General features: G+C 38.7%; 1 protein-coding gene across 1 annotated transcript; it reads left to right on the top strand.

Annotated features, from left to right (window-relative positions):
- The first annotated feature begins 10353 nt into the window (after window positions 1–10353).
- On the top strand, window positions 10354–21350 carry LOC116260721 (ABC transporter C family member 10-like). The gene is made up of 13 exons (XM_031639160.2): window positions 10354–10545; window positions 11921–12041; window positions 12146–14193; window positions 14773–15093; window positions 15166–15252; window positions 15900–16499; window positions 17542–17706; window positions 17832–18126; window positions 18839–19053; window positions 19488–19793; window positions 20315–20378; window positions 20445–20684; window positions 20803–21350. Exons 2-13 carry the CDS (start codon window positions 12026–12028, stop codon window positions 20913–20915), a joined length of 4470 nt encoding a protein of 1489 aa, XP_031495020.1. The 5' UTR covers window positions 10354–10545; window positions 11921–12025; the 3' UTR covers window positions 20916–21350.
- The last annotated feature ends 5390 nt before the right edge of the window (window positions 21351–26740 follow it).

Here is a 26740-nt window from a genome sequence, read left to right as displayed (position 1 = left end):
TGTTTATATGGTTGCTATAAGTTTTGCAATGATTTGAATAAGCATAATTATGTACATCTACTTTTTTGAACCGTATTCTACCAATGTCTAGGTATTTATCATTCTCAGGAAGATTCGACCTTCAAACCATTGATTTTCTCAAGTAGCTATGAAGAATTGATGACTCTCAGTGACCTCATTCCTCATAGTTGCATTGGACTATTCTTTTGAGTATTGTGGTTTTATTGAAGCCCTATGGACCACACAAATCTTGCATTTTAGAAATGGCTATGGGTGAGTTTGCTTGCTGAATATTATAAATTCGTTACAGGCTTACAGTGGAGCATCTTTCCTTTATGCTACCATGTTAAATAGAATGTTACAAATTCATCAAGATCAATTCAAATCCATATGACCACCCATCAGCAGTGGCCGAGTCAAAAATTTTGGTTGGAGGGCCACTAGTCTAAAACAAAACTTTCATGCTTGGTGCCCTCAAATATTTGAATACAACAATCCGATCGACAGCGAGATAGAGGTGCCCGTGACGGAGGGGGAGAGTAGGTGGCTGTACGAAGAAGTGAGAGAGAAATATAGAGACGCTTTACCAGAGCCAATTTTATTATTTCCAGCACATATAACGTTGGTTGACACAACACCTAATGCAGTTTATAATACTAGAGAGATATAATGCTCTGCGGGCTAAGACCCACCTATAACATGAGGCACTCAAGGCCCCAATTCTGTAAATAGTCAAACATTCGAAGACAACAATGTAAAAATAAAGATACTTCGGGGGCTGGTATGGGCAATTGTCCACACGAAACCACATGTAGCTCTGCTGCTTGGCCACTACCCACCGGTAAAAATTTTTGAGGAACGAGGGCATATTCCAGTTTTACCCATGACCGAAACAACTAGGGCCGGGGTCTACTTGCTGGAGAGCAAGAGAGAGGTAGGGGAGCAGTGGCTAGACTTGCTATGGACAACAAGAGAGAGGTGGAGGAGCAGTGACTAAAGGGGTGGAAGACTAGATCACTTGACCATACCTACAAATAGTGGCAGAGCCAAGATTTTTGATCCGTGGGGCACTTGCGTTGGTGACACAACTTTGATGTGGGTACTGAATATAATTATAGAGTTGTGAAGTTAATACATTATAATGAAACTTTGATGGGCTGGCGTGGGCAGTGGCCCGCCCCAGCCAACAAGTAGCTCCATTATTGCAAACAAATGAGAGAGAAAGAGAGGGACACTTTGCAGGGTGGTTGACACAACACTTAATGCAGTTGATGGTACAAGAGAGTTTTAATGATAGATGGACCAAGTGGTAGCATTCCTAGTTTATATATATCTCTATGGCCCTTACCATGGAGATTTACCATGGGAGATGGGGGGTTGGTGAGGGCTTCGGCCTTGTTTGGGTGGTGGGCCAAACCCTATTTACCCAAAATAAGTTGTGATTATAACATTAAATCTTGATTTCTTAATGTTTTTGCCGGTGAGTTAATCACCTCACCTTATTTATTTGTTGATAGATACACGAACAAAGATGCCATTACAATTGTGTAAAATGAGAACGAGTCAGTGACCGTTCATGAGTAACTTAAAAAATAAATCGAAATTTACTATTGCGACCACAATTTTGACAAAAAAATTGCTGGATAGTGGTCTAAGGGTGTTTTATAAGTTGAAGAAGGTAAAGGTACGTGCCAACCGACAAGTCTAAGAGAGAAAATTTTGTTATTATTTATGTCTCTTTCTCAGCCACTTTAAAGTTCTTGCAAAGAGTACAGAATTGACTACTGACTATTTATTTATATATTAGTATCTCTCGGTACAAAAAATAAATACCTACCATATTGAGTACTGAATATTTATTTATATATTAGTATCTCTCGGTATAAAAAATAAATATCAAAATACCTACCATATTGAGTACTGACTATTTATTTATATATTAGTATCTCTCGGTACAAAAAATAAATATCAAAATACCTACCATCTATACATCCAATAATAATGAACTCAAGAGTTGAATAATAATCTTTAGTACGACTACCATTAATGTGGTAGGGGAAGGGGGGGGGCCTTCGACCTTCTTTGGGCGGTAGGATTAATACCTCCCGCTCACCTGACTACCATTAATGTGGCAGGGGGAATGGGGGGCCTTCGGGCTTTCGGGCAGTGGGATCCCTCACCCGACTACCATTAATGTGGCAGTGATCGGCCATTTACTGCCGATAGATTCTCTGTCTGTCAATAATTACAATGAGAAAACCCGATTCAGCGAATCACGAGGGGGAGGAGAAGGGAATAGGGCTGCTGTCGATCGAATTTGATTTGTTTATAAACGAGTTGAACTCGAGCTTTTTAAATGTATCAAAATGTTAAACGAGTTGAGTTCAAGTAGTTGTAGAACTTAATTTGTTGAAACTTGACTATATAATGAACGCTGATTTATAACGGGAAAATTAAATAAACGAGATAATGGAGTTAAACTAGTTAATGAGTTAAAAGAAATGAAAAACACTTTACATAAACAAATTAAACGAGTTAAACAAGTTGAGTTCCTGCTCAAGTTTTTTTGAGTTGAGTCAATCTTGAGCTGGCCCAACTCGAGTTCGACCCAGCTCGAGCTGGCGCAACTTGAGCTCGACCGGGCTCGTGTGCAGCCCAAAAAAAGAAGACTCATCCACATTAGCCTGAGCAGCAACCCTCAATCTTAACTCACACTCCATAAGAATGACATCTTTCAAGAATCGGACCGAGGACATGTGTTTACACGCCTTAATACCCGACTGATTACACCATCCAACATTTGCCATGAGAGAAGAGAGGAAGGGGGGGGGGGGTGCTGGGGAGGGAGGAGACTATCCTCTACTCTATCTCAAGGCTAGACTAAGGCTGGGCTATTAGGAAGAGTAATGCCAATAGAAATCAAACAAACTGAAGATGTATCTCACATCTCTTAAACCTCCTCCACTGATGACCAACCATGCTATGCAGGCATATGTGATGGATTTTTTTCTTGTACTGAGTTAGAAATATGTTATTTAAACATGGAGACAACTTTTTCAATAAGCCAAGTAAGATTTTAGTGGTATGGCTTTTCGAGATGTCCTTATATATATATATATATATTTATACATATTTGAGGTTTTTCAGAATATAACAAATTACCCGCAGGTCATGTTTCTCACTAATTGAACCATGCCAATGTACTTTAAACGGTTCAAAAACATAATTTTGAAAAGAAAAACTACACCGTTTGATTGTTATTTAGGTTCAATGCTTTTCTTTTTAATTTCAAAAAATCAAGCATCTTCACTGCTGAAACTTTGTACAATCAAGATCCGTAAATCTGTTTTGGGTCGAAAAGGAAGAAGTGGTTCGACACTTTAGTTCTGTTCACGTCTCAATCGTTGTGTTTCTGACCGGTCCAAAAAGTTAGGTTGGCTTCACTCACTAAGTTTGAAAACGAAGTGAATCCCCTCAATAATTGCATTCTTCATGGTTGACCTATTTTTTTTATTACATTGTTTTCAGGTGGGTGGGCTTGTAAAAGGCGTATCATCTCTTCGACTGTCACGAGTACTACTTTTCGAGACGGTAAAAGGTGGAATCACATTATCCGGTTGTACTATAAATACCTCACTCAACTCTCAATGTAACCTCAAAGCCTCTGAAGGTAGAGGAAATGGATGGACATTATGATATTTTTCAAATGTGAGTTGTTAACCTTTTGCTCACCTAAAGTACTGAAAGAATAACAAACATATACACACAAACCTAAGACCCTGAAGGCAATGAAGGGATCTTATGATATTTTTTCGAATGGTGGGTTGTTAACTTCTTGCTCACCCAGTGTACCTAATGTTTGAAAGAATAGCAAAAATATACAAACAACCTACGACCCCGAAAGTAGAGGGAATGGAAGGACCTTATATGATATTTTTCGGATGATAGGTTGTTAACCTGGTTCTCACTCAAAGTACCTAATATTTGAAAGAATAACAAAACTATGCACACAGCCTAAGACCCCGAAGGCAATGGAAATGGAGGGAGTTTATGATATTTTTCGGATGGTTAACTTTTTGCTCACCCAAAGTACTTAATATTTGAAATGATAACAAAAATATAAACACATTTACTTTTTGAACTTTAAATTTAGTGCATGTAACGTTGCACCACATGGAGCAGTAGAGAACTTATTTCTGATGTGTGGTTTCAAATGGTTGGACATCCTACCCTCCAAGTGAAATACAGTAACACACCAATTTGCCCCAACAGGGGGTCAAATGAACATCTTTTGGCACGTATATGTCTTTTATTATTCCATTAATAGTGATGTACTCTTTTAGAAGTTAGTGTTCAATCACATGGGAATGGAAGGTTGGTGAGCACAAGATCTTCAATGCCTGTCGGTTCATTATGAACAGAAAATAAAGAGTTTTTGGACGTTTTGTTTATGAAAATGGCATCCAAGTGTGGACAGAGAACTTGAATAAGAAAACACAGTGAATGAATTAAAGATTTTATTTAGTCAGACCAACTTTCATCTCCTGCAGCCATAGTGAACACTTGAAAAAAATTTAAAAGACATTGCAATGTAAAATTTTCTAAGTTTTCTTTGTTTGTTTTTTGGCCAAGAGCCAAACATCCCCCTCTTTCGTGTTTGTTTCTAGGGTTTAGAAATGGGTTGGCTTGCACACAGTTCACTGTGCTCAGATTAGACTTTTTAAATTTGATTGGGATTGAGGCTAGACTTAGGCCTAGTCACATGTGATAACTACATGAGATTTGGGGGCAGATGACTCCAGTTAGAGGCAAAGGCAACGTAAGGCCTGGCCTCACCTCAAAAAAAATTAAAAAAAAAAATTACACGTAATTTTTTAGAAAATTTTACTTGTTCTATATAAAAATTTTGAAAAATAATATTTTGATCTTAGTCAAAATTTATAAACTTTAATTCGGCACCCCTCATGAAAAAATTCTAGTTCCGCCCCTGACCCTAATGCCCCTCTACCAAAAAAACTGTGGCTCTGTCGCTACTTGCACTGCAAATAGTTGATGCTCATATTACTCCAGTCAAAAACATAATGATAATTTTTTATGCATTTATCTTCATTATTCTAGTAAGATAAGATTTGGAGGGGCTATGCTTCTCACTCATGACTCCACGTGGAAAGGAAAAGTCCAATCCAATGCAATAGCACCAAGATCACATTTTAGAAATCATCTTCTTAGCCATACCTTTCCTCTAAATTTTAACCATGTAAACATGACATCCATGGTTCAAAACATATAAATTTAAATTTGGATTGTAGACCCCAATGCCTTGAGTTTAGATAACAACCAAGAACTTTAAAGATTCTGAAATTGATATTTGTTTTGCATGTCACAATAAGGTTATCCAATAATAATTTTCTAAGTTTTGAAATGCATCAATTAGATGGACATGGACAAGACTTAACAGAAGCCCTAAATGATGGTTCTAAAAATGCAATAATACTTACACAGTCACTTTTTTAATTATAAAAATCCAAATTGACAAAAGAGACTTGAATATTGAACCTAAAATGACTTTACCAAATGACATAAAATTTGAGGTAAGCGTTTTGAATTCCTGGACTTTTGCCTAATTATGGTAGTATTTAGGGGTGGGCATAGGCCAGTCCGACTCGGTTATAATAAAAAACTATTTTTTAAATATAAAATAATTTTTTGAATATAAAATATATTTTTAGTACTAAAATATATTATTAATAATAATAAATAATTTTTTAAAGATTATCAAGCCAGATGGGGCCCCATTTGGCCGGGTTTTTTGGGTCTGAACCCGGTCTCATACCGAACTGGGTACAAGGCACCTGCCGACGGCCCGGCGGCCTGGCGCCCATGTTTAATAGTATTAGATGCAAGAAAGAAAAAAAAACGTGTAAAATAAAATCTGAGACTATTGCCGATGAATTGAATCCGGGTTGTCCGGCTTGTGCACCTACCAATCAAAGGACCATAGTGCCTATTCAAAAATTTCTCACTAACCATTTAATACATCAGTTACCAATATATAAATAAATAACTCTATACAAGTGGACATAATTTCCTATCATGAGAATCCCTACCAGGCCTCGGTTTTTTCAAGGGCAGAGGGGGGGAGGGCCCGCCTGGGCCATGGCCCTAACCAGCCCACGGGAAAAAAAAACTTACATTTAAAAAATAAAAAAATGTTAGTTTGGCCTGGCCCTACCCTCTCCCTAGCGCCCTCTCTCTCTGGCCCTATCCTCTCCCTCTCGTCTCACCCTACCCTCTCCCTCGTGCCCTTTCTCTCTAGCCCTCTCGTCTCGCCCTACCCTCTCCCTCGTGCCCTTTCTCTCTAGCCCTCTCGTCTCGCCGTACCCTCTCCCTCGTGCCCTCTCTCTCTGGTCCTACCTACCCTCGCCGGTCGCCCCTCTCTCTCGCACCCTCTCCCTGTGGCCCCACCCAGCTGCCCTCTCTCTCGCGTCCTTTCTGAGTCTCTCTTCCTCGCTCCCTTCCTCTCTGACCCATAGGGAGAGCCGGCCCCTGCCCTGCCCTCTCTCCCGTGCCCTGTCTCTTCTCTCTGGTCCACACAGGCCATTGCCGACCCCACCCTCTCTCTTGTGCACTCTCTCTTGCTGGCTCCTGCCCTGCCTTAGCCCACATCAGGCGGTCACCGGCCCCGCCGTCTCTCTCGTTCGCTCCCTCCCTCCCTAGCCCACAACACAGTGAGTAAGCAAAACTGGGTAATGCCTTGTTGCCTACTCGCTTGTTGTCATTGTTGCGGATAACATTGTTTTGCTTGTTTTTATCTATTTCTCCGTTCATTTTTAGTTTTATTTGGGTATATACAATTAAGATATTCATGTTGGGTCCTCTCCACGGTTTTGCGTTCCAATTTGTTTTCAGACCCCTTCTTGTTTCCAAACCCCTTCTTGTTTCCCGAAGGGACCCCTTCTGTTATATTGCTCAAGCTTTTAGAGTAATTGTTAAGATTAAAAGGAATAAATTTTGATGGTTATTGTCTTGTCAAGTTGACTTGTTTCATAAAACTGTATGCATCATCATACCAAGACAGATGGGTTCTTAATTCTTATAGTACTTGAATGACTTCTGACCATAGTTAAAACCAGGTTTTGGAAGCAAAACCTAGTTTTGCCTTCAAACAGTCATTTCATGTGCATTTAGAGATAACATTAAAACTGTGCATTTAGATAACATTAAAACTTTAAGAACACCTGATTTTCATGAAGAACCTTAATTACCTGCCTCCCATACTTTTTTAAGCAAAAGTTATTTTTACCATGTCATAAAACTAATTAAGTTGTTTAAGGGTGTTATCCCGAGGCTGAATAAAGGAGGGCTGGAAGGGGCCTTAACCCCGCTTTGATTTTGTAAAAAAGGTACATGTTATAGTTAATAAACCTAATTGCCACTTCAACCTTATTTTGACGCACTTCTAAAGCTTTAATTCATATGATCTAAGACAAGGAACATAGTTGATAGTCTGCTGGTAATGAAGAAAATGTCTGTAGAATGCAATCTTGCATCCTCTAGACCTGATCTGCTGAACATATAGGACTCTGGTCCCTTTTTAGTTTTTTGATATGTTTCGAGTTCGATTACTTCGATATATTTAAATCTTATTATCTATTTTAAATTTCAGGGTTTTCGTGTTTAATGATGATATGTAACTATTTTCAATAAAAAAAGAGGCAAAAACTGATTGTGTTACATGGAAAGAATATAAAACTGCTTGTTCTAGGTAAATAACATTTATTTTTTTGGTTTTTGAGTTTATAGATGTATTTGTTTGTTATATTTTGAGTTGCGATATTTGTAAGTCCATTTTGTGTTCAATGTTCACACTTACATCACTATAATAGAAATAGAGCACCTTATCTGCTAAGGACAGATCGCGCTTCACGTTCATAACTTAAGCAATTATATACGACATATGTTCACTTTACTATAATGTGATTTGTAAATATTATCTAAACCGTGTGAGTATATAATATAATATTATATATATATAATATTATATTATATATATAATATAATATATTTCGTTGAATCATTTGGCCCGCCCTAATAAAAATCCTAACTCCGCCTTCGGTTTTGTGGTAATCTTAATATGGTGTGACAAAGTCTACTTCGTAAAAAATATATTTAATGTAAGCAAATAATGAGAATCGGCTGTCAGAGAAATACTAAACAATGGCAGATGCATGAAGAAAACGCATGCACCTGCCGACTAGAATAAACTATTTTACAAATTCCCACGTTCTTAGTTTTTAAAATCATAACGGTGTACAGTCACTTCCCCTGAATAAATGTACCTGAAAGGGAAGCCAAACCAAAGACCATCCTCGTCTCCAAGAGCATGGATCTGATCCAGATCCATATTGACCACTCTCCAAGACAGATCAACACGAGCCGAGCCAGCAGCTGGGCTCGTTTGCTCGACCCCTTGGACGGCTTTCAGTTGAGGATTCTTTGGAGTTAATCAGACCCCTTTTTAAATGTATATTAACTTGATTCTTGTCCTCCTCATTGGACGGCGAACCTCCGGTCTGGTTCGGTCACGAGTGATGTCATAGTGTTAGTCGTCCCGCCACCATTTAATTATAACATTTAAAAGATTTTTTTTCATAACTCTCCAGTCCTCATGGACGTATTCCAAAACAAGCATTTCCTTTTGTCATTTTCCGTATTGATGCTTCACATTGTTTTATAAACCGGTGTAAAATATTGGATAAGTTGTACCGTTTGCATGATATGGCTAGACATGTAAGGGTTTTTTGGTAGAATACTTCCTGATTGTTTCATGAATTTGTCTTAAAAGATGGAGGTAGATTCGTAGACACTTAGTTTTAATGTTCCATAAACATGTCCTCAATTTTGAGTTTGATTCACCAAACATGTAAAAAATGTTCCAAGACCTTGTAGGGAGGAGGTTTCCCATTTTATTAAAAGGGTACTTTGGTATTTTACAATGAATTTTTTGGGTTTCACATTTATCCTTATAAACGATGAGTCTTTCATAGGATGAGTCTTTCATTTAACCACTATCAACATTTTCACCTTCTAACCCTTCCTATACGGTCCCACGTTTTACTTGAAGGATAGTTTTGTAATTTTATAGGATTTTTACATTTCACCTTTACATGAGTCTTTCATTTAACCAATACAAATATTCTGTCATTTTTAACCTTTGTAGCAGTCTTACATTATAGAGTTTTAAAAGAAAGAATGTGCAACTCTATGCTTGTTTGCGTGTAGGGTGTGTGTTGGGGATGGTTGTTTTTATGATACTAGAATTTGTGTTACATGAATTTACTTATGATAGATTTATGAAACACTCACAAAGGGTTCCATTATCAAACGATCTCATAAGGTTTATGATTACATAGGCTAACACTATGCTAGCATTGTTGGTCAGAACAATTATGTCAAACCTTTTTTTTGGCTAACACAATGTGTGTGTGTATGCTTTGAATTTAGCAAAAAAATCATTAAAAAAAGAATAAAAAAAGGAAAGATATTGCCTGAAAGAAAAAAGGAGACAATATTTGCTTCTTGCATAAACTTTTATATATATATATATATATATATATATATATATATATTCTATGAAAAAAGGCCAGCACATGAAAAGCGTAGCGTTATGCACCTTCGTGAAATTAATGTTTCATATTCTGTGAAGTGTGAAGGATAACGTAGCCAACACAGTACATTTGTTATAATAATGTTCATTTTTTACATACTACTTTTTTATTTGAAAAGATAAATATGAAGGTACAAAATTTCATAAATTCCAGCATGATAAGCTCAACCTACTGTTGTGGCCGAACGTTCAGTTGATACTGAAAATTCAACCAAACTAGTTGCAATAACGTTTAATATTTGTTAAGAAATTTTTTTTAACTTAAAAAGATAATAAGCACACAGAATCTCATATTATTCTAAGATGATAAGCTTCATGACAAAAAAAAAAGAACAACTTGCTGGAAAATGGCCCACAAAATGAGCTGTTTGAAATTATACTGAGTTATACTGAAAATATAAAAAAAATGAGACATTATTAGAATTATATCAGAAATTTCGAAACATGGTTGACATTATATATATATATATATATATATATAACTGGAGCTGGTTCCACATGGCTTCCTTGTGGCCCACGAAGAGACAGAGGGGATCCAGGGACTTCGATTTTGAGAGGGAAAGAGAGACGCGCGGCGACGTGTGGTTCGTCGTTTTCCTCTACGTGAGGGATGACGAAATGGTTGCAGTGGACCCGAAGAGACAGAGTCCGCACTGCGTTGTCTTCCTAGCTGCCTCTGACGTCTATTTATTTTGCGACTCTGCCGGTGGCCGCCTGGGAGAGAGAGGAGGAGAAGCCTCCGCCTGGCGCCCGAAAGTACGCCGCAGTGTGTTCCTTGGTTTTGTTAGATCACCTTCCGAGTTTGCGTGGAGTTAGGGATCTTTGTTTACGTTCATCCGGAAGCTAGGACGGCGATCGCGTGCTTTTCCGCGGGAGAGGTGAGCAAGCTCGTGAAGAGGCGGTTTCTTTACGTGTTTCCGTTTTTGTGCATTTGTGAAATTGGAGGAGAGGAGTCGTGGTCCGTGATGGAAGATGAGAGCCGCGAGAGCTGGTTTTGAACTCTATTAGTCGTTAACGAGAAGTTTTTGCTTCGTGCCGCTGGTTTCAGCGCGATCGACCTTTTCTTTGGAGGTTGTTGATCGGTTTTTCTGTGTTTTTGCCCGTGTTTGGAGTTCTTGAAGATTGTGAGGTGCACAATCGTGCGTCAGGTTTTTGCAGTTTTTGGTTTTTTTTTTTTTTTCCTTTTCGTCGGGATTCCTTGTTCCGGTTAGGCTATCTTCCTTGCTAATTATTTGAGTACTTAATTGCCACTTTGTTTTTCTAATTTCACTTGATTAATCGCCGTTCTTCTAGACGTGCAGTTTTGACGGCTAAGGAGGCATTTGCTTGCTGTTAGTCCGGTGGAGGTGTCAATCTCTCATGAAAATATTACGGTTCTTTCTTGTTTTGTTTCTTCTCCTTCCTTTATACTGTTTACAACGTCCTGTCATTGTTCTTCTGTCCGCGTGTCATGGTTAAACGTTTCGAGGAGCTGAAGCATTGATAAAACCCGAAATCTCAGTGCTGTTCTATTCTGTCATATTTTATAGAATTCATTTATCCATGCGTGCTCTTTTCAATACCCGGATCTTGATTTTCTTGGCTTTCTCAGCGTTGTGTCTCCATGCTGTCTTTGCCTTTCGGGAAGACAGCAAGGTCCACAGTTTTTGACTGGATATATATATATATATATATGACAGGTACACTTGAATAAATTAAAATTCCAAATATGTCACTTTTCCCAGTATATAGTCGGACCTCTAAATTATTCCTTTTAATTGAAATGGCGAGGCTATTCTCTATATTTTGGGTTTGAGCTGACCAAACTGCACTTGAGTTGAACGACGTTCGGCTTATGCAAGTTGGGGCCCGTAGAGATCGAACCGGTGGATGCAGCTGCTCCAACCAGCTGTGTCAAACTCCTTACCGGCTTGAAAAGGAGACGTTGACGTTCTCTTCGTTGTTCTTCGACGTGAATGTTTTCGTTGTTTATATGCTTATCAGAGTTTCTTTTTCTTTGGTTTATGATTTTCTTGTGGGCTTCTCGTCATTCAATTATAAATGGCAAGCAATCGAATGTTCTTCTGTTACTGGTAATTGCATTTTCCTGCCTGCGGTACACGATGGTTGTCTCGCTGCTAATTTGGAGGTTCATAATTGTCACGCATCTTCGTGATGCACCATCCATGGGCATTTCCTCCTTTTTCTCTTTTAGGATTTTACAGTGCATGGGATGTCAATTAAGTCGTAACCGTTCTGTATTGATGAATGCAGAGTAACAAGATAACGAAATAAGCCTAGCTTATAGAGGTCATCGCAGATTGAAGATCTCCAACTGACGAATGCATAACAAGAAGACAACTAAATAAAGTGAGAAGTATGGAGGCCCTCACAGGTTAGTTGGGAGTCTCTGAGACCGTCTTGTGCAAAATCATCATTGCAAGAGTTCTAGATCCAAGTTCTTTTTTGTGTTTGACTAACACTCTGAAATTTTATTAGGTGGCTGGGTTGCTTTCTGTGGGGAATCTCAGTCCTCGCGTAATGCTTCAGATTGCGGAAAAACTGACACGTCAGCTTGTTCTACGTTTTTGGGTGCGACGCACTCTCCTCTCTGTATAAGGAATGGGATTTCCCTGTGTATGAATATCTTGCTTCTGTTTATGTTCTTCTTCAGTCTCACCCGTAAAGGATCGAGAGCAGCAAGGAGAAACCTACACTGGCAGCAACTTTCGCGTCTACAAAGATTTTCTGCTGTATATAATGGTATTTTGGGGCTGGGTTACACTGTGTTGGGATTTTGGATTCTCCAGGAGAGATGGAGAATCGGTCAAGCTGTAATACCTTTACACCTGTGGTTAGTGCCACTGTTTCAAGGTTTAACATGGACATTGTTAGGCTTGACAGTCAGTCTTAGAACAGAGCAACTTGAAAGGAATTTTTTGAGGCTCTGGGCCTTTATTTCATCCTTTTTTGCCCTATTCTTGACTTCTACAGCCATTTTAGCTGCTGCAACCTATAAAGAGTTGACAACTAAAATTGTCCTTGATCTCCTGTTATTGCCTGGCTCTCTGTCGCTTGTACTCTGCATAAGATATTCCAGAAAAATTGAATACGGTCCAATTGATGGTGGTGATCTATACACTCCATTGAACGGCAAAAATGAGCTCAATCTTAACGAGCACGTGACTCCATTTTCCAGGGCTTCACTTTTGAGTCGATTTTCATTTTGGTGGATGAATTCCATAATGAAAAAGGGTTGGGAAGCTCCCTTGGAAGAGAAAGACATACCTAAGCTAGGCATGGAGGACCAGGCACAAGGCTGTTATGCACTATTTACTGAGAGAATGAACAAAGAAAAGGCAAATAATAAATCTAGATCACCCTCTTTCTTCTGGACGTTGGCTTTCTGTCACCGCAGGGAAATAATGGTGTCTGGATTTTTTGCGTTTCTTAAAATTGTCACTGCTTCATCAGGCCCTATGCTTCTTAATGCGTTTATCAGGGTTGCAGAAGGCAACGAATCATTCAAATATGAGGGTTATATTCTTGCCATATCTTTGTTTTTTGCAAAAGCACTTGAGTCTCTATCCCAGAGGCAGTGGTACTTTAGGACAAGAAGGATTGGTCTTCAATTAAGATCACTTCTGTCAGCTGCTGTATACCAAAAGCAACTAAGGCTCTCTAACGAGGCTAAGATGAGGCATTCTGCTGGTGAGATAATGAACTATTTGAATGTAGATGCTTACCGCATTGGTGAGTTCCCTTTCTGGTTCCATCAGACTTGGACAACGAGCCTCCAGCTTTGTCTTGCACTGGCAATTCTCTACAGTGCAGTGGGTGCTGCTACTGCTTCAGCGTTGATTGTCATTGTACTGACTGTCCTATGTAATGCGCCCCTTGCAAAGCTTCAGCACAAATTCCAGACCAAGCTTATGCAGGCACAAGATGAAAGGCTGAAGGCAGTTTCAGAAGCTCTGGTGAACATGAAAGTGCTGAAACTGTACGCATGGGAACTGCACTTCAAGTCAGTCATAGAGGAATTGCGCAAAGTAGAATACAAATGGTTATCAGCTTTTCAGCTAAGAAAGGCTTACAACAGTTTCCTTTTCTGGACATCGCCTGTGCTGGTTTCAACTGCTACCTTTGCTACGTGCTATTTTCTAGGAGTTCCTCTTCAGGCCAGCAATGTCTTTACCTTTGTGGCAACCCTCCGACTTGTTCAAGATCCCGTTAGATCAATACCTGATGTTCTTGGAGTGGTTATTCAAGCCAGGGTTGCATTTGCAAGAATAGTGAACTTTCTGGAGGCTCCTGAGTTGGTGAATGGACATATCAAGAGGGATATCAGTGAGAGAGAGAATGAATATTCAGTATATATAAAGTCTGCTAACTTAGCATGGGAAGGAGATGCACCTAAACCTACTCTAAGAAATATAACGGTCATGGCCAGGCTAGGTCAGAAGATTGCAATTTGTGGAGAAGTTGGGTCCGGAAAGTCAACCCTTCTTTCTGCAATTCTTGGGGAGGTTCCTATCAGAGAAGGCACTGTAAGTGCTTATTATTGTCCTTTACGTGTGTACGATAGAGATAATTTTATTTCATGATATTTTGGTCAAACTAATTTTGGTATCAGATTTAGTTTGAATCGATTACGCGGTACTCTAATTGATGAACATCCTTTTCATTAATAAGCCACCATGCATGTCCTAACCCATTGCTTCATCTAATGCATGTCAAATTTCTGTTCCCTTTTCAGTGTTTGGGCACTTCAGTTACTGGGATTTTCTCAAGTATATAAATGGCTTAACTGATTTACCTATCAATGGCATCTGAGTCATCTCTCTAGTGATTCATTAACCTACTCAACTGGACATTTGAATCCCAATTCCCTTTAAAGTTATGGCATGAACCATAACTTGTAAGACAGGTTTGAATTTCCCTTGCAAATCAAGACACAAACAACAGATGTCATTCACGTGCTGATCATGTCAAGGTCAAATCGGATGTAGCGTTTGGAATGTTAAACATATGGTTATTAGGAGTGAATTATTGAGTATAAATTTCGAACTATGACACATTTATTCCCGTATATTTAATTTGACACTGTCTTGTACTCTTGTTTGCAGTTGCAAGTTTTTGGGACAATTGCATATGTCTCTCAAACTGCTTGGATTCAGAGTGGAACAATAAGAGACAACATTCTGTTTGGTTCTCCCATGAATATCCAGAAGTACCAAAATGTAATTGAAAAGTGCTCATTGGCAAAAGATCTTGAGATGATGCCATTCAGAGATCTCACTGAGATAGGAGAAAGAGGTGTTAACCTCAGTGGTGGTCAAAAACAGCGTATCCAACTGGTGCGTGCAGTGTATCAGGATGCAGATATATATTTGTTAGACGATCCATTTAGTGCTGTTGATGCACATACTGCTAGTAGTTTGTTCAACGTAAGTATTCTTATTAAATTGAAAATTTATGCTTTTGTTTTCTTTGACACAAGTTAACTTTGTATTTGGCAGGATTGCATAATGGATGCTCTGTCACAGAAGACTGTCTTCTTAGTGACTCACCAGGTTGATTTTCTTCCAGCCTTTGATATTGTACTGGTAAGCATGATCCTACTCTTTATTTCATTACTTAATCTGTGAGATTTTTTCTTTACTTGACATCATTTACTTTGCTATGTTCCTTTTATGTGTATGGATTATTATTGCTTTGCATTCTTTACTGCGTCTCTAAATACTATTGTGTATTATGTTCAAATGTTTGACTGCCCTCAGTGTTTACTTGAGAATTCAGAGCAGTGAAGGTGGCACAATAGAGCAGTTCTAATAAACTCAAAAATTTACTAAAATCAAATGTAAAAATTCTATGGCCGAATGTTTCTCCTTGTGTTACTATTGAATATGCATTTCTTGATGCAGTTTCAGTTCAATATGATTTCAGTCAATTACGAGTGGCTGCAGACCCACAAGGACCAACAGCTCCTTGTCTTATGGTTTCTCAAGGGAAACATGCATATCCCTCTAAAATATTTTGCAGTATGTGTATACAAATTATTCCTTAGTAGGGGTTGCAAATGGGTTCGAGTATGAGAGCCCTGTTGTTTTTTTCTGAACCAGATCTGATTCTCAGAAGTCCTCCAAATTATGTAGCTGCCTTGAATCTGTCCAGTTTACATTCCTCGTTCTCAGAGAGTCTGTTGCATCTAAGCCTTTTTTTTGTCCCTGATCTTAGCTATTTTTTGTTTCAGTTAATGTCAGAAGGAGAAATAATACATTCTGCTCCTTATCACAAGCTGCTAGATTCTAGTTCAGAATTTCAAGAACTTGTCAATGCACACCAAGACACAATGAGTTCAGAGAAGCTTGCCAATGTCGTGTCATCTCAGACTGGGAAGAATAGATTGTCATCAACTACTGTGACCAAGCCATCTGATGATGAGAATCTAATGGGAAAAGTTGCAACAGCTAATCAACTAATTAAGCAGGAGGAAAAGGAAAGAGGAGATACGGGTTTTAAGCCTTACATTCAGTACTTGAGTCAGAACAAGGGTTTCCTGTACTTTGGCTTTGTTATTTTTTCCCATGCATCTTTTGTCAGCACTCAAATCCTACAAAATTCATGGATGGCTGCCAATGTTCAGAATCCTCACATCAGCATGTTGCGCCTAATCACAGTCTACTCAATAATTGGGTTTGGAGGATCTGCGTTTCTATTTTGTAGATCTCTCTTTGTGGTCGTATTGGGCTTGCAGACTTCAAAATCATTGTTTGCGCAGTTATTGAAGTCTCTCTTTCGTGCGCCAATGTCCTTCTATGATTCAACACCTCTTGGAAGGATTTTGAGCAGGGTAAGTAAGCAAGATAGTCTACCATTATGCATGCTGGAACTGGAATTTCCTGCATATTATGACACTAGTGTGCATGCACCACTTGTCAGTGAACTCATACTGCTTTTATTGAAAACCACTGTACTCTGATGGATATATCACACAGACATAGGTATTGGAATTGGTGTACTGGAAATATGCTTGGCAAGATCTAGCAGTTGGAAGAATATGTGGAGGCATGTCTGTGTGCATGTCATGTGTTTGAGAGCCCCAAGTACAAAGTCTTAAGGAATTCATATAGAAAAGCATCTAATTAGAAAACCAAGTTGAAATACTAGAGCATAGTTCATTACGAATGTAAAAGTAAAAGAAGCATATGCATAAAAATAAGCAACCAATTTTCACAGGAAAAAGGACAAAGGCTAGTTTCATGGTTTGTTTTTTGTTACCTTTGGTGTGTCTGCTATAACATCATAATGTAATGTGCTTTACAAGGTACAGATGCTAACTAAAGTGCTTGGACTATCTTTTTATCTTCTTCGTACATATGTAGATGGTCCTCTGAATTAACTGGAATATAAGTGCCATTATCCTAATAAGAGAATTTGGGAGCTCAACAACGTTTGTTTGTCCGCCTTGTTTAACATGCATTAGTTAGTATACGTGGGAATGTGGAGATACAAATGCCGTTTTGTTCATCATTCTTTTGAAGGGGTATCCTCAGAAACAGTTGTGCAGATAAATTCCTTGCCCAATGCAAGGGATTAGTGGTGCCATATGTATGCATGCTGAGGCTTTAGAGAAAATACAAATTTTTCACTTGTCGAGTGAAAGATCGATTTGTTGCCTTAGAAGCTTGGTATTTCTAAAGATGATGATGGGTTATGTGAATCTTTCTTATGTGTTTTGGTGGGAAAGGATAGTGTTTCCTTGAGGCTCCCATTATTAAACATATGAGTTTTTGTTCTATTAGTTCGTCAAAAGATGTTTTCAATATTTTGCCATGCTTATGATTTATGAAAGGATTGTTTATTCATTTATTCTTTTGAACATTTGTGTGCAGATCTCCTCTGATTTAAGCATTGTTGACCTTGATGTCCCGTTCAGCCTAGCTTTTGCATGTTCTGCAACCATTAATGCGTATAGTAATCTTGGGGTGTTGTCTGTTGTCACTTGGCCAGTCTTATTTGTTGCAGTACCAATGATATACATCAGCCTACGGTTGCAGGTATCAGTTTCGATGGATTTCTTTTCTTATTTTTATTATGAAGTTGAGCCAATTTTGGCTTCTAATGTGAATACTGGAATAGAATTTTTCACTCCTATGTTTCTGATGTAAACTTTTATTTGCAGAGATATTATTTTTCAACTGCAAAGGAACTGATGCGAATCAATGGGACAACAAAATCTGTGGTAGCAAATCACTTGTCAGAATCTATATCAGGAGCCATGACCATCAGAGCTTTCAGAGAGGAGGAACGATTCCTTGCAAAATCTATGGAACTCATCGACAAGAATGCTAGTCCCTTTTTCCATAATTTTGCAGCAAGTGAGTGGCTGATCCAACGGCTAGAAACACTTAGTGCAGTCGTTCTGTCTTCCTCAGCTCTAGCCATGGTTTTACTTCCCTCTGGAACTTTTAGCCCTGGTGAGTACGTTAGTTAAACAGGAAATCATTTGCCACTTTTCTATACTGTCTAATAAATCCATGCCTAGTCATTAGGATGGTGGAAGAAAGAGAAATCAATGAAAAAGAGGGAGAGGAGAGTGAAATCCCATCGTCCATTAATAATTAAGCATAGGTGAATTGGCCACTATTAATTTTCTCTCTCTCTCTCTCTCTCTCTATATATATATATATATATATATATATACACACACACACACACACACACACGTGTATGACTAAGCTAATGAATGAGTTTGTCAACTGTGATGTAGCAGGTCAGTTTGCTGCACCTAATGTGGGCTGCTGATTGAATTTAGTGAGTTCTACAGAACCCACACTAGCACCTAAACTCGATGTTGGTGCAACACGGGTACTGCAACCTCTTGAGAGCAACCTCTTGAGAGTCTATGTGACATAGGTCCAACGTTTGATTGTTCATGAATTAAATAGAAAAATAAAGCGCCTATGTAGGAGAGAGAAAATTTCAGGGCAATGATTTCAGTTGCATCTAGGCTAATATTTCAGTTTCATTGTATTCATGGGGACCTTTTATTTCAGAGAATGAGCACAAAGGGCAAGAATTGGTCTTTGGATTTTGGAAATAACAGAGGGCATGACATGCATTCCTTACATTTCTACTGCACATGTTATGCTACACTGCTGATGATGGTATGGTTGGGATTGATTGCAGGATTTATTGGGATGGCTTTGTCTTATGGTCTGTCCTTGAATATATCTCTTGTTTTCTCTATTCAAAATCAATGTATACTGGGAAATTACATTATCTCTGTTGAACGGTTAAACCAGTACATGTATGTGAACAGCGAGGCCCCCGAGCTGATAGAAGGAAGCCGACCTGCTGTGAACTGGCCTGATGTCGGCAAGGTTGAGATTCAGGACCTGAAGGTACCTTTTCAAATTTTCACTCACATTAATTATTTCTTGAAATTTTAAGCAGATGCTTATGATGATATGTCTGTTAACTTTCCCCAGCCTGGGTGGTACCACGTTTTCCCAGGATCTGGAAAGAGCACAATTGTAGCTCAGAAGCTTTTTATGGTTGCTTTGCACTGTAACGGCATAATTCACAAACACACACAGCATATGATCTGTGTTTGTGCTAGCAAGTAGGATATGGATGGTCAGGCAATCATCAAACCATCGGATAATATGTTTTTGATGGCAAGAACACAGTTAAGTGGTAATATATTTACCAAAAAATGTTTAATGATCTAAGATGTACAAGAGCTATGAAGGATAGGCGTAAGTGTTTGATAAGCACCACAAGTATGTGATGGTGCTTTTGGAAACTTATCGCTAGAAATTTTCTGCTTTTGCAGATCAGATATAGGCCAGATACTCCACTTGTGCTTCGGGGAATTACGTGCACGTTTCAAGGAGGGCAGAAGATAGGTATTGTTGGTCGAACAGGGAGTGGGAAGACAACTCTGATTAGTGCTTTGTTTCGTTTGGTTGAGCCTGCTGGTGGTAAAATCATCATAGACGGGCTTGATATCTCTGCCATTGGTTTGCATGATCTAAGGTCTCGCCTAGGGATCATTCCCCAAGAACCCACCCTCTTCCATGGAACTGTTCGGTACAATTTGGATCCTTTGCAACAACACTCTGATCATGAAATCTGGGAGGTATATTCTTGTTTGTGCTTTAAAATTTGATTTACCTTGTTGCCGTTGGCTAACTAGATAATGTCATGTTGTGTACTTGCTTTTGCTATATTTTATTGCTTAAATTTCTATTTTGCCTAATCAGATTGTACCCTTTGGTGCGTATTCTCACGATTCTTTTCATATCTTGCCTTTCTATTCGTGCTGATCACCTTCATGGAGTTGTCACTGGCTCCTATCCTACCTCTCTTTTTACCAACACGTAGCTGAGTTCTCCCCCTTTCCCTCTTTGTTGCCTATTTACACGTACTTGGTCTTCAATTCATCTGGATACTCTCTCAAATTCGTGATATCTTTGTTGCCCATCTTTTCTGAAAATGAAAAAGCATGTAGCGCATTTGTCAGAGAGATCTCTTATTTCTCCTTTCAGATAGATCTTTTATTTTTCCTTTCCTTCATTTTCTCTTCATGTTAGGAAATATTTGTGGGGATATGCTTGCTTTTATGAAGACGACTTAAAAATTTTCCCCCCCTTTCGTTAGGTCCTTGGCAAGTGTCAGCTGAGAGAAACTGTTCAGGAGAAAAAGGACGGGCTCGATGCACTAGGTATGGCGGTCGGGTTAAAGATGTTGTTAGAATAAAGAGCTCTTCTTAGAACATTTCGTTTTGCAGTGGTGGAAGACGGATCCAATTGGAGCATGGGTCAAAGGCAGCTGTTTTGCTTGGGGAGAGCACTGCTGAGGAGAAGCAAGATACTGGTGCTGGATGAAGCAACTGCTTCGATCGACAATGCAACCGATTCGATCCTCCAAAAGACAATACGGACCGAGTTCGCTGATTGCACTGTCATCACCGTTGCTCACAGGATACCGACAGTGATGGACTGTACGATGGTGCTCGCCATCAGTGACGGTATGTCTTCTTCACGTATTTGCTTCAACCTCTTGCTCCCCTTGTTTCCCTGCATCTTCATGGTCAACTGCTGTTGTTCGCCTTTTCATGAGATAGCTCTTCTCCTGCGTTTCCTCAGGCCAACTCATGGAATTCGATGAGCCATTGAATCTGATGAAGAGAGAAGGGTCGCTTTTCGGGGAGCTTGTCAAAGAGTACTGGTTTCATGCATCCAGTTCTACCGGCAACTAAAGGAATTCACCCTGGAATCGCAGTCGGGCATAAACCACTATTCGGTAATGGCCTCCGATCTCCGGCCGCCGTCAGGAGGTCTGGTTAGAAAGCCAAAGTCATGTACCCACAAGAAAGCGAAGGCACTGCTTCAAGTACGAACTCAATTCTCATACTTCCCTAAGATCGAAGCCGTGGCCCAACTGCAAGTCTTGAGGATGAAGAGCTCTGGTGCTATTGAGGATCCTGGGTTGTATTATAAAATTTATCTGGCCCTGCCAACACCTTTGTACGTGTTGTGTCCTCACATAGGGCTATGCATAAAAGTGTTGCTAGGTGTGAGATTCGGTGATTAGCCCGCCTGTGGAAAATTGAAATTTTACCGAAATCCATTTTATGTGACGCTCATGTCCTCGATGATATTATTAGAATAAAATTAAGAGAGCTTTGTTGGCTTCCTGGTAGTAAATTGCTGGTGCCTCTGCAACAAACCGAGAGAGAGAGAGAGAGAGAGAGAGAGAGAGAGTTCATCGAACTATTGGTAACAACACAAGAAGGAATGTAAAATAAAAGGAAGTGGACGAGAGAACCTTAAACTTTAAGGGTGTGTTTGGATGACACTATCACCAAAGCTGGTTTTGTGAAAACTAAATTTTTGAAAACTTGGTTCAAAACTCAGTTTTGTAAACTTGGTTTGGATGTTTGGATAAGTGAAAAACATGGGGTGAGAACCAGGTTTCAACAAATCTAGTTTTAATGTCATCCAAACACTCTTAAAATGGTGTTTTGGGGCAAAACCGAAGTTTTGACTCTCAAAACAAAAGGGAATGGGGAGAGATGTTATCAGTGTCCTAAAAATTTTAGATTTGTCATTCAAACACCCCCTGATAAAAACAAAAGGGAATGGGGAGAGATGTTATCAGTGTGCTAAAAAATTTAAAAAAGAAATAACAAAGGTGAGTGTGACAGATCTTTTAGGTCATTCTTGCTCAAACAGATACCTTGGAGGTGTTGTGTACTTGGTCGAATTAGTAGGTAAGTGAATATTAAGACATTAGTTTGACTTCTGTAAGTGTTATTGTTTTGAACTACAAATAGTGGATGTGACACATTCTAATTGATGGGTGTACTTCTTGGCCTACCCAAGTTCCAATGCATTCCTAGACTTCTAGACAAGAGGAAAAGGGAGGAGCTTCAGCCTCTTCTTGATATGTCAATCAAGATTATTGAATTCTACCACAAAAATGACATGGGGGCAATTTCCCATGAGTCAGCATTAAAGAAAAAACATTTTGATCATGGACAGATAATTTTGCAGGCAAAGCTGTGTCACATCTTCCCATGCTTTGTATTACTTTCCCTAGACAATTTATTTTCGATCCCGAAATCTTTTTCCGTCCACGCTCCTTTAAACAAGTAGCCTGTAGGCCCTTTAAACAAGTAGCCTGTAGGCCATACGATGCTTGTAAAGAGAAAAAGGAACAGTTCTTGCAACGGCAAACCTTTAACTGAAAGGAAAGCTTTTAATTGCTAAGAATATTGCAGTTGGTACCAACAGTGGCACGTCCGAGTGGCTTTGCATGCAGAAAGAATTATGGTTAATTTCACGTAATCGTCAATGAATAAAAACCATAGACTTAAGTCATTTGGCCCAGACATGAAGGACGTCATGAGTTCAATCCAGAAAGAGTATTGTCTCTTGTCAGAAAGTCCTTAACAATGTTTATCTTGGCCATGGGAAAGATCGAGGTCAAATGCACTTGCTAGATCTAATAGGTATCTTATGTCAAAATGGAGAAACTATGTATTTCAAATCTTAAACACGGATACAATCTCCATTACTTTGAACCACTCTTGGCTTCTCATCGGGTGAGACACTCTTATGGCTGAATAGGAGAAGGACGTGGTGATGTCTGCAGGAGGCACACCAGCAGGTATGGAGTGGAGGAGCTTGAGCTAGAAAAAGAGAATGACAATGGGCTGGAAGGTGATGCCTTGGAAGCTAGAACCCCTGATCTTGGTAGCTAGAACCCCTCATCACCACTAGGGTGGGATGCGGATTCTCTCATGGAACATTAGAGGACTAGCTCGGTCCTCTGCCCAGCGAGATCTCCTACAGCAGGTGGCTGATCATAAGCCCTCTGTGATCATTCTGATAGACACAAAGCTCTCTCAGGTAGACTTGATGAAAATTGCACTCAAGTTTCCTAATTCTAGTGGTGTGGAACTCTGAAGATGTAAATGTGTTTGACATGGCATCATATACGTTTTTTTGTTCGGCTGACTTTATGCTCCATAGAGAATGAAAGAGTTTTTGATGTAATGGCTGTTCATTTAGATACAGATTATAGGGTCTGGTCCAAGCAATTTCATGAGCTTTCTACTGTGCTGAGCCAAATTGTCTCTCCTTTTGTTTGCTCTGGTGATTTTATTGTTGTGCGATGTAGATCTGTTTCTATAATTATTGGAATTTTTTCGAAGAATGCAGATTTATAGTCAGCAGTGCTTGGGACAGGAGGTGAATGGGTGTGCTATGATTCATCTTCAGTCTAAACTTGAAGTTGTTCGAGATGAGTTAATAGCTTGAAAACGTCATAGGTTCTCCCTGCTCCAGCAGCACATTACTTGGTACCGACAAGCTCTTGGGTTCATTCAAAAAGAAAATGAAACCAACTCAGTGAAGAGATATGACGAGGAAATGAAGCTCCACCATGAATTGGGCTACCTCTTGGCCTTGGAAGAGGCATACTCAAGACAAAAATCTCCCATCAAATGGTTAAATGAAGGCGACTCAAATACCAAATTCTTTCACAAATATGTGAAAGGTAAGAGATCTAGGAACAAAATTCATCGCCTTCAAGTGGGTGTCAGGGTGGTGGAAGCCCCTGTTCTCATTCATGATAAGTGTGTTCAGTATTTTTGCAAGCTGCAAAACTAAAAGTCAGGCAACTGGTGCCTTGCCATGCTCCTACCAAGTACCTTGGATTGCCACTTCAAATGGGCAATCTATCAACAAACCTGGGGCATGAACTGGTCTTGAAGATTCAGAGCCAATTAGCTTCATGGAAGTAATGTTAGAAATCAAAACGAATAAATAATTAAAGGGACATGAACTTTTAAAGTGATTCCAATAGGCTTTCTTGTTTGTGTTTCTTTGGTAGAGAGGCTCTTTATATGAAGGAGATACATAAGGGGTCTCTAATTCCCAAGAGACATAACTTTTCATCTTTTAACAGATATGACTTTATGTCTCTCAAGAGACATGTTTTTTACAAGCTCAATGCTCCAGCAATGAGATTGAGCTTGTTAATTATTTGATAATGGTGCTGCTTACTAAGTAGCTTAGTTAAAATATCAACAACTTGATCTTTGGAAGAGATGTATTGAATTTTCAAATCTTCTTTAGCCAATTTTTTTCGGACAAAATGAAGGTCAATCTCTCTGTGTTTGTTGTGGCTATGATACCTAAGATGAGCTGTTGCGCCGATGTTGTCGCACCATAATATGGGAGGTTGTGATTGAACAACACAAAGTTATTTTAATAAAAATTGTAGCCACATGATTTCAGCAGTAGTATTGACAATAGATCGATACTCAGCCTCAATACTAGAACGAGAGACAATTTGCTGCTTTTCAGCACTCAATGAAACTAGATTGGATCCAATAAATACTGCATATCCACCTGTAGACCATCTATCATCAAGACATCTTGCTCAATCTGCATCATCGTGAGCATTAATATTAAGAACTGAACTAGGTCTAATAACAAGACCATAATCAATAGTGTGTTTCAAATATTTTAAGATTCTCTTTACGGCATCCCAATGGGCATCAATAGGATGATGCATGTATTGACAAGCCTTATTGATAGCATAAGAGATGTATGAGCGAGTCATAGTAGAGTATTGAAGAACGCCAACAATGCTGCGATAAAGAGTTGGATCATAAAAATTTTATTCAGATTGAGCAGATAAAGCAGGGGAGCATGCCATGAGAGTTGAAACTTTCTTAGCTCCAAACATATTTGTTCTTTTGAGAAACTCAAATATATATTTCATTTGAGACAATATTAGCTTATTGTCAATTCTTGTTGCACTCATATCTTTAATGGTAAACTCACTTTTGAATTGACAAATAATTTTGTGAATATATTCAGGTGAGCTTTTTGTTATGATCGTATCATCCACGTATACCAAAACAAATAGAAATATTTCTCTTTTTCTTAAAATCAAAAGAGATGAATATGTTTGAGCTCCTTTAAAATTAAGATTTGAAGGAATAGACTAAGACAGGCAAACCATGCTCTAGGAGCCTGTTTTAAACCATATAAAGTACGTTCAAGCTTGCATGCATGATTTGAGAAATAATGATTTTAAAATCTAGGTGGTTGAACTATATAAACTTCTTCTGAAATAGATCTATATAGAAATGTATTTTAAATATCCAGCTGATGTATTTTCCATTTGTGACTAATAGAAATAGCTAATATTGTCCGAATTGTAATAGGCTTCACAACAGGGTTAAATGTTTCAGTCTAGTGAATTCCTTCTTTTTTACTATACTCCTTGGTGACGAGTCTAGCTTTGTACCTTTCCAACGATCCATCTGTCTTTCGCTTGATTTTGAACACTCATTTACATCCTACAATGTGTTTGGCTTCTTTCTTTGGAATTAGTTTCCAAGTACTGTTTCTAATAAGAGCACCATATTCTTCTTGCATGGTCTTCCTCCAATTTTCATCTTCATATGCTTCTTTGAAATTTGAGTGTTCTTTGTCTTCAAGAAAAGTGGAGACAAGAGCTCTTGGAAAAGAGTGTTGGCTAGAAAAATATATATGGCACTCATTGTATTTAGGATTAGGTTTGAAGGTTCCCACTTGAGATCTAGTAGTCATAAGATGGACTCGTTCTTTATTTGGTTCATTTTCATTGGATTGGGTTGACTCCTGATTTCCAAGAGTTTCACGTTGGGATTCACTATTTGTTTCAGACTGAAGTTCCCTTGATGTTGTGGATGTACTAGATGATGGTATTTTAGGGTTTGAGAACTTATATTCATGAGGGGATGTTAAAATGATAGCTTGGTTTTGACTTTTTAGAATTTGAGTTCAAGTTTCTTGAGTATCAATAAAATGAAATTTTCTCTCATTAAATTGGACATGCCTCGAAATATAGATTTTATCGGTTCGTACACCCAAACAATAATATCATTTATGTTGAGGCGTATAGCCCAATAGAACACATCTTTTAGATCGGTAATCTAATTTATGTTTTTGATAAGCTCTTAAACAAAGAAAACATTCACATCCAAAGATTTTGAGGAAGCCATAATCAGGTTTTTCTTTGAACAATTTTTTCAAATGAGAAGCAAAATCAAGAATCTTGGTTAGCATTCGGTTAATCAAATAAACAGCAGTATAAAAAACATATAACCAAAAGTTCTTGGGAATATTACCTTCTGTCATTAGAGATAAACTTGTTTCAACAATATGTTTATGTCTCCTTTCAGCTACTCCATTTTGTTCAGGGGTATGAGGACATGATATTCTTTGTCAAATCCCATTATCGACAATATAAGATTGAAGCTCTTAAAATTCTCCTCCCCAATCTGAGTGAAAATATTTTATCTTGTATCCAATGAGATTTTCAGAAAGTGTCTTGAAAGCTTAAAAAAACATGACTAATGTCTGATTTTTTTTCATCAAATAAATCCAAGTATACCTTAAAAAGGCATCCATAAAAATCACATAGTACTCAAAACCATTCACACTCTCCACCGAAGCTGGACCTCATACATTAGAATAAATGAGTTCAAGCGGGCGTTTTACCTTATTTGAAATAGCATTA

The sequence above is a fragment of the Nymphaea colorata genome, chromosome 9 (genome assembly GCF_008831285.2).
Source record: "Nymphaea colorata isolate Beijing-Zhang1983 chromosome 9, ASM883128v2, whole genome shotgun sequence".
Lineage (NCBI taxonomy): Eukaryota > Viridiplantae > Streptophyta > Magnoliopsida > Nymphaeales > Nymphaeaceae > Nymphaea > Nymphaea colorata.
Note: the sequence above shows the minus strand (reverse complement) of the source record. Positions and strands in the feature narration are given on the sequence as shown.